The sequence below is a fragment of the Nomascus leucogenys genome, chromosome 8 (assembly GCF_006542625.1).
Source record: "Nomascus leucogenys isolate Asia chromosome 8, Asia_NLE_v1, whole genome shotgun sequence".
Classification (NCBI taxonomy): Eukaryota; Metazoa; Chordata; class Mammalia; order Primates; family Hylobatidae; genus Nomascus; species Nomascus leucogenys.
The window spans coordinates 26,891,646-26,906,911 of NC_044388.1; the positions used below are offsets into that span (position 1 = coordinate 26,891,646).

Here is a 15,266-nt window from a genome sequence, read left to right on the forward strand (position 1 = left end):
AGTCCACCCTGGCTGGCCATGCTTCTGTGAGCCCTCAACCCCTCCTCCATCCCCACCTCCTACCCCAGAGCTAGCCAAGTTCCCATTCTCTTTCAGCCAACAGTCTTTGAGAAAACCAAATTTTTTCTTATTGTTTCTCAGCCATAATCCCCAGGTTCAGACAAACCAATTTTTTTATTTTTTTGAGACAGAGTTTTGCTCTTGTCACCCAGGCTGAAGTGCAATGGCAGGATCTCGGCTCACTACAACCTCCACCACCCAGGCTCAAGCGATTCTCCAGCCTCAGCCTCCAGAGTAGCTGGTATCACAGGCATGCGCCACCATGCCCAGCTAATTTGTATTTTTTGTAGAGACGGGGGTTTCACCATCTTGGCCCGGCTGGTCTTGAACTCTCTGACCTCAGGTGATCTGACCACCTTGGCCTCTGAAAGTGCTGGGATTACAGGCATGAGCCATTGCGCCCAGCCAGACAAATCAATCTTGCAGGCAGCTTGGCAGGGTTGGAACCTGGCTTCAGTAACTACTCCAGCAACCTCTTGAGGCTTCTCCTTGCCCTGTGACCCAGCAGGATCATCTTGTCCCAGCTGCCCTCCCTCGAGCCATTCCTAGATGACCCTTCATCACCATGGAACCTCTGGTTCCTTTCCTAGACCCTGTCTCTGGTTGTTCTTTCGTGTGTCCACTCCTTCCCCTTCAACCAGACCCATCCCAGTTCACTTCTTCATCCCATCAGCCCTGAGCCTGTATGGCCTTGTGCGTACTTATGGGCCAAATGGTTCTTATTTGTAGGTGGAAGCAGGAATTGGAGCCCAGAGTTGGCGGCTGCACCTTACTCTGAAGTTGCCTGCTGGGGAAAGCTACCCCTCAGGGATCAAGGTCAATGATAACATAGGGGGAGTAGTCATCAGAGGAGGATGGAAAGAGAATAAGTCTGCAGAACTTTCGTTCCACCATGGGCAGGGAGGTAACCAGCAGGAAAAGAGCAGCTCAGCCTCAGCTGCCTATAATTAACCTGGGCCCCTCACTCATTCCCCAGTGAATTTGTTCAGAGCCATGCAGTGATGGCCTTAGGACGGAAAGAAACCCTTGCTCAGTGATAGTAGCCCTTGCAGGAAGGTAGAACAGGGAATCAGTAATCTCCTTCCCTTTTGCTCTGCCTCATGCGCATAAAAGGTCAAAAACTATCTCCCATTGGCTGGGCATGGTGGCTCACACCTGTAATCCCAGCACTTTGGGAGGCCGAGGCGGGTGGATCACCTGAGGTCAGGGGTTCAAGACCAGCCTGGGCAACATGGTGAAACCCTGTCTCCACTAAAAACACAAAAATTAGCTGGGTGTGGTGGTGCATGCCTGTAATCCCAGCTACCTGGGGGTGCTAAGGCAGGAGAATTGCTTGAACCCAGAGGCGGAGATTGCAGTGAGCCCAGATTGTATCACCTCATTCCATTCTGGGCAACAGAGTGAGACTGTCTCAAAAAAAAAAAACAAAAACAAAGGAAAAAAAATAACATCTCCCTGTGAATGCAGGAAGCCTTGACTTTGGTGATTGAGTCCTTTCCCTGAAGCACAACCATAAACAAATTCTCATAAAATGTAAAACACCTGAGAGGGATTTAAAAATTAACTTGGCCTCAGTTTCCATAAGTACGAAAATAAGGCCTCAGGCTGAAGTGCTATTAGGACCTTTCTGGATCAGACATCATGCTCCTTGAAATCTCCATGATGAGGAGTTTCTCAGCCCCTGGGGCTTCCAGAAGGCCCCAGCCAGTGCAGGACGGGGGCCGAGGTGAGGACATAGGAACAGGGAGAGAGGTGGGCAAAGTGTCCATGTCCTGTCTGTGCCTCCATCTGCAAGCCTGGTTGCCAGGTTCTGAGAGTGCATCAGAGATGCTGCATCAAGCAGCCCCCAACTGCAGGTCCTGCTCAAGACCATTCTCACCCTCTGGGGGCCCTGGAGACCTCATTCACTCCAGTGATGCCTCACCCCACGGCATCTGCATTTAAAAAGATGCCTGCTAGGAGAGGGAAGGCGCTGTACCCAAAATGTAAATGGTGGGATTCTTGGCATCTGTAGGGGGTGTGTTTATGGAGAGAGAGTCCTCCAGAGCATCACAGCTCATTACACACTAGAGATCACCTGTGTTCCTCAAAGGCAAAGTGGGCTTCGTTTATTTTTCCAATCAAGAAACAGTTATTTGTACCTACCTCGCGCCAGGCATTGTGTTAAGTGTCAGGGATAGAACAATGGACTGGGTAAAGTATGAACCCTGCCCTTTGAACATTTGCAGTCTAGTAGGAGAGGTGGCAAACTCCTTCTGAATGTTCTCTTGGCTCCTTTCTGCCCACCTCGTCCCCAGCTTCCTCCTCTTAGAACGGTTACTATTCCCAGAGCTCCTCTGGCTGGCTGCAGGGCAGCGGCCCCAGGGGTCTGTATTGATCACATCAGTTGGTGAGCCCTGCCAAATGAACCAAGTGCTTCTGCCCAGCAAGGAACCTGCCTCTGCACCCCGATGAGCCGCCTGCTGCGCCGTGCGTGGATGTGGCAGCTCAGATGAAAGGAGGAAAGCCCCCGCTGTGGCTGCCTGTTCTCCAGCCTTGCCTGAAGCCAAAGGTCTTCTAGTCTACGAAGCATCTTCCCTTCCCGGCTCTCCCGGGCATAATAGGCCACGCGAGCATTGCTCTGCCCTGGTGTGCAAATTCGCCCCCGCTAAATCCCCCCTGTCCAGCAGCGGAAAGGCCATTCATGCTGCTCTCTTCACCTCTCCTGAAATACTCTTCCGCTTTTGTGCTTTCCTATCAAAAGCCTAGCTCCTTCCCAACCAAGTCCTTCTACCCGCAAAGCCTCAGTTCACCCTCCGAAGACAAGGAGGTCTCTGCTCCTCTATGCCTCCATTGCCTTGCTGGTAAGACAGGGATGTCTTGCCTTGCCCACCTGGCAGAGCTGTTGAAGGTGAAATGAGACCATGGATAATCCCGGATCTCTGTGTGTGGCAGGCACTCTTCTCCGAGCTGGGCATTTATTCACTCAATTTCATCCTCACCACAAGCCTCTGAGACACATATTATCATCATCTCCATTTTTCACATGTAGAAACAGATGCAGCTGCCCAGAGACACAGCTAGCAAGTTGCAGAAGCAGAATTTGGACGCAGATAGTCAGGCTATGGTCTGTGTGCTTAACAGTCCACCCTCAACTGCCCCCAAAGCAGTTTGGAAACAGAAAGTGCCGTATAAACTCAAGAACATTCTTATCATCCTAAATGCTGGTGCCCCCTCTGGCACACCTCTCACTCCACCCCACCCACCCCTCCCCAATCAAACACCTGGATGCACAAGGCCAACCCCGCCCTGGATGCAGGTCCCTGGATTACTTAGCGGAGCACTGGGACCCCATCTCCCTCACAAGTCTGTCAGAACCCTGTGCTCCCCAGTCTGTTCCCCTACTCCGCCCCTGACCAGCCATCTCTGGCCCAGGGATCCAGGAGCTCGTCAAGAAGAGGGTTCCGACCAGGTATGGTGCCTCACGCCTGTAATCCCAGCATTTTGGGAGGCTGAAGCTGGTGAATGGCTTGAGCTCAGGAGTTTGAGACCAGCCTGGGCAACATGGAAAAACTCCATGTCTACAAAAAAAATACAAAAAATTAGCTGGGTGTGGTGCATAGCGGAGTATGGTTGGCAGGTCAGTCCTGTAGCCCCAGCTACTTGGAAGGCTGAGGTAGGAGGATCACCTGAGCCCAGGAGTTCAAGGTTGCAGTAAGCCGAGATCACGCCACTGCACTCCAGCCTGGGGGACAAAGTGAGACCCTGCCTCAAAAAAATAAAAAGCAGGCCAGGCGTGATGGCTCACACCTGTAATCCCAGCACTTTGGAAGGCCGAGATGGGTGGATCACCTGAGGTCAGGAGTTCAAGACCAGCCTGACCAACATGGTGAAAACCCATCTCCACCAAAAATACAAAATTAGCTGAGCGTGGTGGTGCATGCCCATAATCCCACCTACTCAGGAGGCTGAGGCAGGAGAATCACTTGAATCCAGGAGGCGGAGGTTGCGTTGAGCCAAAATCATGCCATTGCACTCCAGCCTGGCTGACAAGAGCAAAACTCCATCAAAAAGAAAGAAAGAAAGAAAGAAAAAAAGAAAGAAAGAAAGAAAGAAAGAAAGAAAGAAGAAAGAAAGAAAGAAAGAAAGAAAGAAAGAAAGAAAGAAAAGGCAGAGGGTTCCAGAGGTTGTAGGGAGGCAAGGAGAGAAGCAGGCCTAGCCAGAGCCTGGAGATTGATGGGTTCTGCTCCAGGCTGACCGGCACTGGATCTTCCCGGGAGCTGAAGATGGGAGCAGAACAATGATGAACAGCCTCCTGCCATGGGGAAGCCAGCTTGAGGCCTAATCAGATCAGATACCTCCTCCCAGCTCCTCTGGCTCCTCTCCCTCCTCCTCACAGCTCACCGACCTCCCGCACTTACTTCCCAGCCCTGTCCTGTCTGAGGTCTCCAGCCACCCCAGTTGGTTTTATAAATGGCCCTTGCAGGCTGTGGGCACCTTGGCTAATTGAGTCAGCACCCATGAGGCAGGAGGCAGGAAGCTGGTTAGCATCACGGCTGAAAGGCAGTGACAGCAACAACTTGAGTGGAGTCTTCAGGGAGGAGCCTGCAAAAGCAGAGAGAGCCAAGGAGCTGGGCCTTTGTAGATTCTGAAGCTCCAGGGGGAGAACTAACGAGGTGGGAAGTGGGGAGTGGGGAGGGGGAGAACTAACGAGGTGGGGAGTGGGGGGCAGCCTGGCCACCCCCACTGTCACAGGTTTACACCATGGACCACAGGTCAACAAACACACACACACACACACACACACACATACACACTTCTACGCTTTGGAAAAAGAAAATCCAAGGGGAGGCAAGAGAAGCAGAGAAGAAAAGGAACGGGAAAAATGATGTTGTGTGCTGCGTGCGCACATCTCTATGCTAGATGCCAGTCATGCAGCCATCCTTACCTGCCCCGATGTCACCTCTGCATAATAACTAGCAAATGAAACCAGTTTATAAGAATCCTGGTCACAGCAAACCTCATGGTGTCAACAGCTGTCTGACTTCGGACCTTGGAGCCTTCAAGAGGCCCTTCTGGGTGGATCAATCAGTTGCTGTGACATTGCCCTATCCCCTTTGAGGGCAGCTGTTTCCTTACATATGAATTTGTCCCTGGGCATCCTGGTGGCATAGAAACCCTCCAAGGAGGCCTGGCGTGGTGGCTCACACCTGTAATCCCAGCACTTTGGGAGGCCGAGGCAGGTGGATCACCTGAGGTCAGGAGTTCAAGCCCAGCCTGGCCAACATGGTGAAACCCCATCTCTACTAAAAATACAAAAAATTAGCCAGGTGTGGTGGCGGGTGCCTATAATCCACAGAGGCAGGAGAATTGCTTGAACCCGGGAAGTGGAGGTTGCAGTGAGCCGAGATCTTGCTGTTGTACTCCAGCTTGGGCTACAAGAGAGAAACTCCATCTCAAAAAAAAAAAAGAAAGAAGAAAAGAAACAAGGAAGGAAGGAAGAAAAAGAAAGAAAGAAGAAAAAGAAAGAAAGAAAGAAAGAAAGAAAGAAAGAAAGAAAGAAAGAAAAGAGAAAGAAAGAAAAGAATCCTCCAAGAAGGCCCTCACCACCGCATGTGTGTTTGAGGAGGGTGATTCCTCAAGCAAGCTCCTTCATTCCTGTGTTCAGTGAACATCTGCCTGCCCACTCTACACTGTAGGCCCCTCGAGGGTGGGATGGGTCTGTGCTGCTCCCCAGCTCCTAGGCGGGGCTGGTCCATGGCATTTGCTTTTTTGTTGTTTTTGTTTCTGAGACAGGGTCTCACTCTGTCCCCCAGGCTGCTGTGCAGTGTGGCTCAATCACAGCTCACTACAGCCTCAACCTTCTGGGCTCGAACAATCCTCCCACTTCAGCCTCCCGAGTAGCTGGGGCTACAAACAAGCACCACCATACTCAGCTAATTTTTAATTTTTCTGTAGAGATAGAGTTTCCCTATGTTGTCCAGACTGGTCTCAAACTCCTGGGCTCAAGCAATCCTCCCACCTCGGCCCCCCAAAGTGCTGAAATTACAGGCGTGAGCCACCGTGCCTGGCCCATGGCATTTGTTGAATGAAGAAAGGTACACATTGCAGATGACCATGGTGCAGCTGAGGCTGGCTGTAGTGGCACTGACACCATTCTCTGGAGGGTGGCGCACCCCTTGGATCAAATCTTCTGACAGCGACCCTGATGCCATGATCAGGATTTTTTCAACAACTGTCTTAAGGACTTTCATTACCCCTCCCAACTTCCCCAAAAGCTACTTCCCCTGTCCCTCCAGCCCTCACCCCACCTTTCCCAAGGGCCCCAATCAACCACTTCCCCTTGCATGGCACAGAGAGCATTAGAATGGAAGAACCCAAGTCCCTACATCTGGAAGGTGATGAGAGGGGACGAAAGGGCAATGTCCAGCTTAGGACCCCAAACTTCTTGAAGGCAGGGTCCACACATCTGGGAGTGGGATTCTGAGGCTCTGAAGGGACAAGCTCTGACATGCAGATTCCTCAAATTATCCCCAAGCCCTTCGGGTAGTAAATGCCTTCCTTCAGGGCCAAGCCCCCAAGCCTGGTGGTGGTGAAGCCCCCAGTGGCCTTTTTCACAGGCTAACACCGCCCCCTGCCGGACTTAGCCAGGACAGCCACTTCAAATGCCACCTTAGGAAATCAGGAACGTGGCTACCTTGCCAGAGAGAAGCCCCAACTCCCACTGCTAGCCTGAAGAGGGGGAAGAGTAAAATCTTTGAAACTGGGGCCTTCCAGCCTTTAGTGATCCTGAGGCTGGGAAGGGAGGGTGCCAGGGGGCACCTTCCACACAGACAGGAAGGCCCCTCACTGGCTCTCTCCAGGAAGCTAATCCATTGCTCAAGTTCCTTCAACAAGGGAAAAGGCCACAGTGAGAGCAGACACAGAGGTCACAGCACATCTGGGAGGCCAACGTCCATGTGTATGTCTATGCCCCTCTCCCTCCTAAGCGCTAGCTCTTCTATCCAGCTTCAGGACTCGTCTTGCCGGATCAATACTAGCCATCTCCATCTCAACGCATCAGAAACTAAGTTCATCTTTTTCTCAAATCCTGAGTCTCAGGCTGGGCACGGTGGCTCATGCCTGTAATCCCAGCACTTTGGGAGGCCGAGGTGGGTGGATCACTTGAGGTCAGGAGTTTGAGACCAGCCTGGCCAACATGGTGAAATCCCGTCTCTACTTAAAAAAAAATACAAAAATTAGCCCAGCGTAATGGCTCACACCTGTAATCCCAGCATTTTGGGAGGCTGAGGTGGGCAGATTACCCGAGGTCAGGAGTTTGAGACCAGCCTGGCCAACACGGTGGAACCCCATCTCCACTAAAAATACAAAAAATTAGCCGGGTGTGGTGGTGCATGCCTGCAGTCCCAGCTACTCGGGAGGCTGAGGTGGGAGAATCGCTGAACCCAGGAGGCTGAGATTTCAGTGAGCCGAGATCACACCACTGCAGTCCAGCGTAGGTGACAGAGTGAGATTCTATCTCAGGAGGAAAAAAATAAAAAAACAAAAACAAAAACCTGAGTCTCTCTAGAAACGCTCTTTCTCTGTGTTCCACATCCACTATGAGTCCAAGCTCCACAGGTGCTAGCTCTATACCATCTTTTGAATCCAGTCCTCTCTGAATTTCTCCCTTTCCCACTTTTCTTGAGCCAGGGTCTTGCTCTGTTGCAGAAGCTAAATGATTCTCCAGCCTCAGCCTCCCAAGTAGCTGGGACTACAAGTGTGCACCACCACACCTGGCTAAGTTTGTTTGTTGGTTTGTTTGTTTTTATGGAGATGGGGTCTCATCACTATGTTGCCCAGGTTGGTTTCGAATTCCTGGGCTCAAGTGATCCTCCCACTTTGGCCTCCCAAGTCGCTGGGATCACAGGTGTGAGCCATGGTGCCCAGATGAATTTCCCCTTTTTTCTTTTTTTTTTTTTTTTTTTTTGAGGCGGAGTCCTGCTCTGTTGCCCAGGCTAGAGTGCAGTGGCACAATCTGAGCTCACTGCAAGCAATCCTCCTGCCTCAGCCTCCCAAGTAGCTGGGATTACATGTGCCCGCCACCATGCCCAGCTAATTTTTGTATTTTTAGTAGAGATGGGGTTTCACCATCTTGGCCAGGCTGGTCTCGAACTCCTGACCTCGTGATCCACCCTCCTTGGCCTCCAAAAGTGCTGAGATTGCAGGTGTAAGCCACCGTGCCTGGCAGAATTTCCCCTTTTCAATTCAGCCCCAACCTACCCCCTCCCACCCCAAGTCCATCTTCCACAGGGCTATCGGGTTATTGCCCTAAAGCTCAGCTTTTATGGGACTCCCTGTTCAAAAGCCTTTAACAGTTCTACCTTTCCCTCTAATTAGGTACAAATTCCCCTTAATACAGTCAGAATCTGCCTTCCCAACTAGATTGTGTCACCTTCCCTGCACTCTGAGCCTAGAACTCCGTCCTGAAAGCAACACATCCATACCTCCCCGTGGTTTCACCCACACTCCCATTCCCATCCAAGATGCTCCTTCACACCCCCTTAATCTCCATGGAACTCCTTCCCACCCGTAAACGCCCACCTTAAATGGTACCTTTGATATGAAGCCTTTCTTGTGCTCCCAACAAATAGTTACCCCCCCGGCCCCCCCCCCCCCCCCCCCCCCCCCCCCCCCCCCCTTACCTCTCTGGCACTCATGGCCCTGTCTGGTCCCTTGTGGCACTCACACCCACTCTGTGACAGACACCTGTGCCTTGTCTCATCTCATCCCCTTCTGGGCAGTGTGTCTCTCAGAGGCCAGGCAGCCTACAGCCTCCCACAAACAGTGCCCATGCTGTCGGCGGACTGGGTTGATAGCTGAAGTCCATGGACACACCCTGCCAGGAAAGCAGGTTTTGATAAGAGGAGCAAGCAAAAGGACACAGGCTGACCTGTGGGGAAATGGTGTTTGGGGGCCTAGGAACCCAGAGCCAATGGGAATCACAGAGCTGGATGGCTCCTCCTTGCCCACATGGGGCAATCTCCTCATTTTACAAAGATTTGCACAAAACTCAGGGAAGGGAAAGGGCCCAGGACCATACAGCTGGTGACTCCCACCCCTGGTGCATAAGAGGCTCCATCAATCCAATTATTTCCTTCCTTGCAGTTTGGCTCTCCCCCACTCCCCTGTGCTTCCCCCACCATTTTTCTGACATTGACCTTATCCCAGCAAAAGGGAGACATGCTTGAACACTATTCCCAGGGTGCCCTGACTTCTACAGGCCTCTGTGAGCAGATGCTTGGGGCCCAGCCTAGGCCCCAGGGGCATCTTGCAGCTGGGAGAGGATGTGATCAAGGGTGGTCAGTTGGAGCCTTCACTCCCACAGCATTCATGCCACACAAAAATGTTCCAAAAATGCTTTAATGCCACCAAGAAATCTGAAAGGTGCAGGAAGCTGCCACCATCCACTTGGGTGCCTGGGCCCGGGCTGTCCCTGAAGTGGCCATCAGCAGGCAAGAGGCTTGCATAGCCAAGCAGTCCAAGCAATTGCTGACATCCTTTTGTCCTCTGCCCTAAAGGCCCCAGGTTCCCCCTCAGCTGGGGAAATAAAGAGGAGGAAGTGGAAAAAGAGTAGGAGGAGGGTGGTTCTCTCCAGGGCACCCTTCCTGCTTTGGGATGGTGACTCACCAAGCAGGCCCTGGGAGAGGCAATTTATCAGCCCCAACGAAGGCAGGCCAGGCCTTGGGCTCCAGAAGGGGCAGAGGAGGTTCTTCTGATGCAGTGGCCAGGAGAAGTCACCAGCAGAAGCCAGGGGGCGGTGGACCATCCCTCTGCTGCCTCTGTCACTTCGGGCCTTTCTTAAGTACAACATTGTCATACTCAGTTCCTGGCTGCCAGCCAGAGGCAGAGAAATCCTGCCTGGCTGGGTGGACATGCTGGAGGCCACCGGGGTCCCTGTCAGCTGTCGCCTGCCTCCTCCATGCCTCACCCCGGGGCTCCTGCGGACTGTCATAGAGGGACAGAGCAGCCACTCCCTCGGGCTCATCGTATATGTGGTCAGGTCGAGGGGGCAGGTGCTCCTCAATGCTGTCGTACAGAGGGTCAGCCAGGAGCTGAGGAAGGACTGGCAAGATGCCCCTGAAGTTCTTCCCCAAGGAACGGGCCACTGCATCGAAGGGCACAGCATACTCCCCTTCTGGGCCCCGAGGCCGTGGAGCAGGCACCGGTGTGGTGGGTGAAGGCGGCGGCAGTGAGTCATGGGGCCGGGAATAGGGGCTCTCAGGACGGGGCAGCGAGGCGGGGATTGTGGCTGGCTGGGGTTGGGGTGTAGGGGGTGCAGCATTCTTCTGGGCAGAGATGGCCTCTTCCAGGGCCAAGAAGATCTCATTGCCTTGCCGGGTTTCAAACTCAAAGTTGCCCTCTCCAGAGACACAGCGACGGCCTGCCTCAAAGGAAAAGGTTACCTGGGCCAGGGAGAAAGGAGGTTATTGGTCAGGCCACAGGGCAGGGATGCTTTTTTTTTTTTTTCCTTGAGACAGAGTCTCACTGTGTCTCCAGGCTGGAGTGCAGTGGCATGATCTCAGCTCACTGCAACTTCCGCCTCCCGGGTTCAAGCGATTCTCCCGCCTCAGCCTCCTGAGTAGCTGGTACTACAGGTGCATGCCACCACGCCCAGCTAATTTTTGTATTTTTTGTAGAGACAGGGTTTCACCATGTTGGCCAGGATGGTCTCAATCCTTGACTTCATGATCCACCTGCCTCGGCCTCCCAAAGTGCTGGTATTACAGGCATGAGCCACCGAGCCTGGCTAGGGATGCTTTCCTAAACCCTGTCCCTAACCCAAGCCCTGGGACCTCCAGCTTCCCTTCATGGGAATTGCTGGAGCCTCCTCTGCCCTCTGTGCTTTCCCCTACAAGCAGAGACTTGGCTCTCTCCTCTCCCCTCTCCAGGCCCTTCCTGCTCACTGCCACCCTTTCAAGGATGGGGCTAGTTCAGATGCTGTTCACCCTCCACGGTCTCTCCACCTCTTCTCGTTCTCCTTCCTTCTACCCCACTTCTGCCATCTTGTCACTCTCCTCTTCTTTGCTTCACTCCATCTCCCTCTCCTGGTCTCTCCCATCCCCTCGCTGCTTCTCTTCTGCTGGCCTTTATCTCTGCCTTTGCTTCCTCCCACCTCCTCCTCCCGCCATCCTCTCCACTTTGGATGGCCTCCTCTGCCTCTCCCGGATCACCCCTCTTTGTTTGTAGCTTATCCTTTCTCTCAACCTGCCCTGATGCAGCTTCCCACTCACCTTGTCCCGCCCAAAGCGCCGCAGAAACCTGTAGGGCCAGTCGTACAGCTGGGTCCCTGGCTCAGGCCCACCCCACAGCTCCAGGGCACTCTCCCCAGCCCGGAGGGTATAGGACCCCCGCAGGTGGCACCTCTCACTGGCTTCTGTAGGTCTCATGGTCACAGCAAATTCCTTGTGGGGGCCAACTGGGGAGAAGAGAGAAGGCAAAGGCAGTTAATGGGAAACAGCTGGCCTGCCTCACCACTGCCCAGTTCTAAATGAGTGTACCAGAACTTTTCTAGAAAGAGTATTATCCACACACTCATGGCCCCCTGCCTGGGTCTTGGAGGCTGAGCTGCTCTGTGCCAGGTCATACTCCCCAAAAGGCCAGGTACCTCCACCCCCTACCCTAGTAGACATCACGCCCCTACCCACATCCACCCCAACCTCATGCCCACATCCTTCCTGCCCCTGTCACCAGAGCCACAGTCGTGTCTTCCCCACCCCATCTCTTACCCCAAACTAGCCACCACCCCAGTCCCTACGGTCACAGCTGCAAGTGAAGCCTTGGCCCTGCCCTCCCACTGCCAGGGCCCTGGGGGTGAAGCTTAGATGGAAGGCAGATGAGAGCTTCTCCTCCCTCCACCAGCTCCTCAAAAGCAGCACCTGGGGCCCGGCGCGGTGGCTCATGCCTGTAATCCCAACAGTTTGGGAGGCTGAGGCAGATGGATCACCTGATGTCAGGAGTTTGAGACCAGCCTGGTCAACATGGTGAAACCCGGTCTCTACTAAAAATACAAAAAATTAGCCAGGCGTGGTCGCAGACGCCTGTAATCCCAGCTGCTCAGGAGGCTGAGGCAGGAGAATTGCTTGAACCGAGGAAGCGGAGGTTGCAGTGAGCCGAGATTGTGCCATTGCACTCCAGCCTGGGCGACAAAAGCAAAACTCCGTCTCAAAAATAGAAAAAAGCAGCACCCTCACCTGGGCCCCCAGCCGTCCCCTCTCCCACCAGCAGGCCCTAGGTAAGATGAGGCGAACCGAGGGAGAGACTCAAAGCAGGGCAGGCTCCCCTACGTTGGGCTGCACCCGGAAGCGAGAAGGAGAGGCTGATAAGGGGGCTGGCCCAGGCTGGGGATAACCACAAGGCAGGAAGACTCGGGGCCAGCAGCTAGCCAGCCCACACCTCCTCTCCACCTCACCCTGGGGAGAGTCCCCAGGGGAGAGCAGGGCAGCCCCCTCACCTGTGACTGTGCTGCTGTACAATTCATTTTCCTCCATGCAGGGCCGGCTCTGCTTTTCCTCTGGCCCCGAGAGCTCCTTCCTCTGCCCCTAGGGAGGAGGCGCCACGTTTCACCACCTTCCTGGATCCCCAGGCCCCCCTCTGGCCCAGGCCTTCTTTCAGGCCACCTCAACCTGCTGGCTCTGTCTGCACACTGGGTTCGGGTCCACCCCCATTGAGGAAGCACCCCATCACCCTGACCTTGACACCTGTAACACTTGCCCACAGGAAGCATCTAACACCCTCGGCCTGCACGCCCCCTTGCCCTTTCCGCACCCCGGGCAACTCACGGGGAAGGCCAGGAGGCAGATGGCCTGCACCCAGTCGCCGCGCTCCGCTGCAGGGGCCGCCAGCAGGTACAGGCGCTCCTTGGTCTCCAGCAAGAAGGCACTGGTGTCCCGGGGGCTGCTGGCATCTCCGCCGGCCTCGGCCACCCGCAGGCAGTCACTGAGGCGGATGACTTTCCGGGCAGCCTCACCCCGACGAGGCTTCTCCGGGCCCTCCTGCAGCTCCAGCCGGGCCAAGGCGCAGTCCGACCCTCCATACAGTGAGGCGCCGAAGCGGCGCCATTTCTGTGCCAGAGGCGTGGGAGGCGTGGGAGGCGTGGGAGGCGGGGGCGGGAGGGAGCCACCCAGAGACGGGGAGATCGTGAGCCAAGGGGAGAAGAGTAACCGTGGGAGGGGGACTGGGGCAGCCACTTGGAGATGGGGAGAGAGAGGTGAAGATCACAGGAGACCCAGGGAGGCAGAGAAGAGGACAGTGACCGCAGGAATTAGAAAATCGGAGATCAGCCGCCAGCCCCGAGAAAGAGGCCCACGAGCAAGAACAGAGACTGCCCAGGCAGAAAGCAACACCGGGGTGAGCCCAAAGCAGGCTGCAAGAAAGCCAAACAGGTCCACCGCAGCGGACTCCGGTCTGGGGAAGAAAGCGGGGCAGTGGCCGAGGCCCAGAGGAGGGAGTGAGGAGGGCGGCCTGTGACCCGGGCTGGAGACCTCATTCTCCTTGTGCTAAATCCTGAAGGAGAACTTCTCTCCACCCTCCTGAACCTTGCTGCCTCACTGCTTGATAGGTTGGGCCATGAGAGAGAGACAGGTGTGCCCCCCCAGTGTTGGTTGGGGGACGAGGACTTCCTGGTTCAAGGAGGCCAGGGAAGGAGAAAGAGAATGGACAGCTGGCTGGGGTCCAGGCCCCCAGAGGCCCCAGCCCAAGCTGAACACCAGCCACATGCACCCCACTGGGGTGGGGAAGGAACCTCTACTCTCATCCTAAACTGTCCCTCCAGCTGCCCCTTCCATTCCCTTCCAAGGTGTCCGGTGAAAAGAAGTCAACACAGAGCAAGAGAGCAAAAGAGGCAAGAGATGAAGCCAGCACATCCCCCTACCCCCACCCAGGGCAAATAGCCCTCAGTAAGGAGCACAGTTTGAGACCTGGTTGAGGCCTGGTTCAGGAGACAGCGTCGGGTAGGAAAAGACCCTCCCAAAGTTGAGCTCTGGGTCTAACTTGGTGGGTGCACAGTCAGACCTATAAGGGTTTTGAATATGAAACTCCCTCTCCACCCCAGGAATTCTAGCAGCCTCCTAGGCCCCCTGCCCAACCCCAGCCCAGCCTCACTCCTACCTTTCCAAACGTCTGCTGCTGCTGAAGATACAAGAAGCCTTGTTTCACGGCCCCGTCTCCCATCCTCTGACCATCTCGGAGCCCCAGGCTTCAGCTCTCTCCTTCACTCCTGCCCTTGCCTCTCTCTTCTCAGCCGTGTGTTCCCCTTCTCTGAAGTTCATTTCCTCTCTGCCTAGGGTTTTCTACACTATTCTAGTCTGCTCGATGACGACAGGCCGATAAGCCCTGTGGTTTCTTCTGAGTGTGTGTTCTTTTTTCTTTTTTTTTTTTCTGAGTGAGTTTTATACTCACGCTTCCTGCATTTCCAGTGAGTTAGAAACAATTTCCAAAAAGCTAAATGCCAGCTCTTCAGTGAGCAATAATTCAGGTACAGAAGTTGGTACAGGGAGGCACCAGCAAAGAGTGGCTGGCCCGCTGGAACAGAGACCCAGAAACCAAACTAGACAGTGAAATCAGTAGCGAAGGGCCCCACCTCAAGCTGTACTCAAGTTGGAAGGGACAAACCACTAAGTTACAAATAAGGAAACAGGCTTTGAAAGTCTGAGGGATTTATTCAAGGCCACCAAACCAGAACCCAGGCCTCTCAACTCTTAACAGCTGAACGACACACACGGCATTGCACAGAGAGACACATAAGACAGCTCATGTGGGCCTAACCAGATGCCAGTTTCACACACACACACACAGAGGCAACCGTTTACATGCAAGCACTCCCTGCCTGCCAACAACACACACTCACACCAACCCTGTAAAGATTCTAGAAACATGATCATCCCCTCTGGAAAAGGGACTGACTCCCCAAGTACATCTTAACTGTTGGATTTTTGCCTTCTTGCAAGCATTCCTGAGCATTAGAAAGATGCTTAGGTTTCATCTGCAAATTATCTTAAGTTTCAATAGCAATCACTTTCATATACATTTTGAAAATGCTTCATAGTTACCGAAAGTGCTTCGTAGCTTGCAAAGCTTCTAGGCACACACTTTTCATCAGCCACGCTATCCTTTGACAAAGGCAGGGCAGGTGCAAATAAGTTGCACTTATTTGCAACTTGCCTGAGGTCACAGAGATAGTTGGGGGC

General features: G+C 53.9%; 1 protein-coding gene across 3 annotated transcripts; it reads right to left on the reverse strand.

Moving 5' to 3' along the window:
* Positions 1 to 9,425: 9,425 nt before the first annotated feature.
* DOK2 (docking protein 2) lies at positions 9,426 to 14,503 on the reverse strand. 3 transcript variants are annotated; one of them, XM_003272829.1, is made up of 5 exons: positions 14,188 to 14,503; positions 12,861 to 13,142; positions 12,533 to 12,620; positions 11,313 to 11,497; positions 9,426 to 10,484 (listed from the first exon to the last, which is right to left on the reverse strand). In XM_003272829.1, exons 1-5 carry the CDS (start codon positions 14,248 to 14,250, stop codon positions 9,864 to 9,866), a joined length of 1,239 nt encoding a protein of 412 aa, XP_003272877.1. In that variant the 5' UTR covers positions 14,251 to 14,503; the 3' UTR covers positions 9,426 to 9,863. The 3 variants fall into 3 exon arrangements, with proteins under 3 accessions (XP_003272877.1, XP_030672303.1, XP_030672304.1); XM_030816443.1 differs by lacking the exon at positions 12,533 to 12,620 and having other exon boundaries at positions 14,188 to 14,357; XM_030816444.1 differs by lacking the exons at positions 12,533 to 12,620; positions 12,861 to 13,142 and having other exon boundaries at positions 14,188 to 14,339.
* Positions 14,504 to 15,266: the final 763 nt, after the last annotated feature.

Excerpts from the sequence above, each read along its gene's own strand:
- DOK2 (XM_003272829.1), bottom strand. The coding sequence starts at position 14,250 with ATGGGAGACGGGGCCGTGAAACAAGGCTTCTTGTATCTTCAGCAGCAG. Across the intron at positions 13,143-14,187 it reads AGCAGCAGACGTTTGGAAAG|AAATGGCGCCGCTTCGGCGC; the intron begins GTAGGAGTGAGG and ends CCTCTGGCACAG. Across the intron at positions 10,485-11,312 it reads GGCGCTTTGGGCGGGACAAG|GTAACCTTTTCCTTTGAGGC; the intron begins GTGAGTGGGAAG and ends TCCCTGGCCCAG.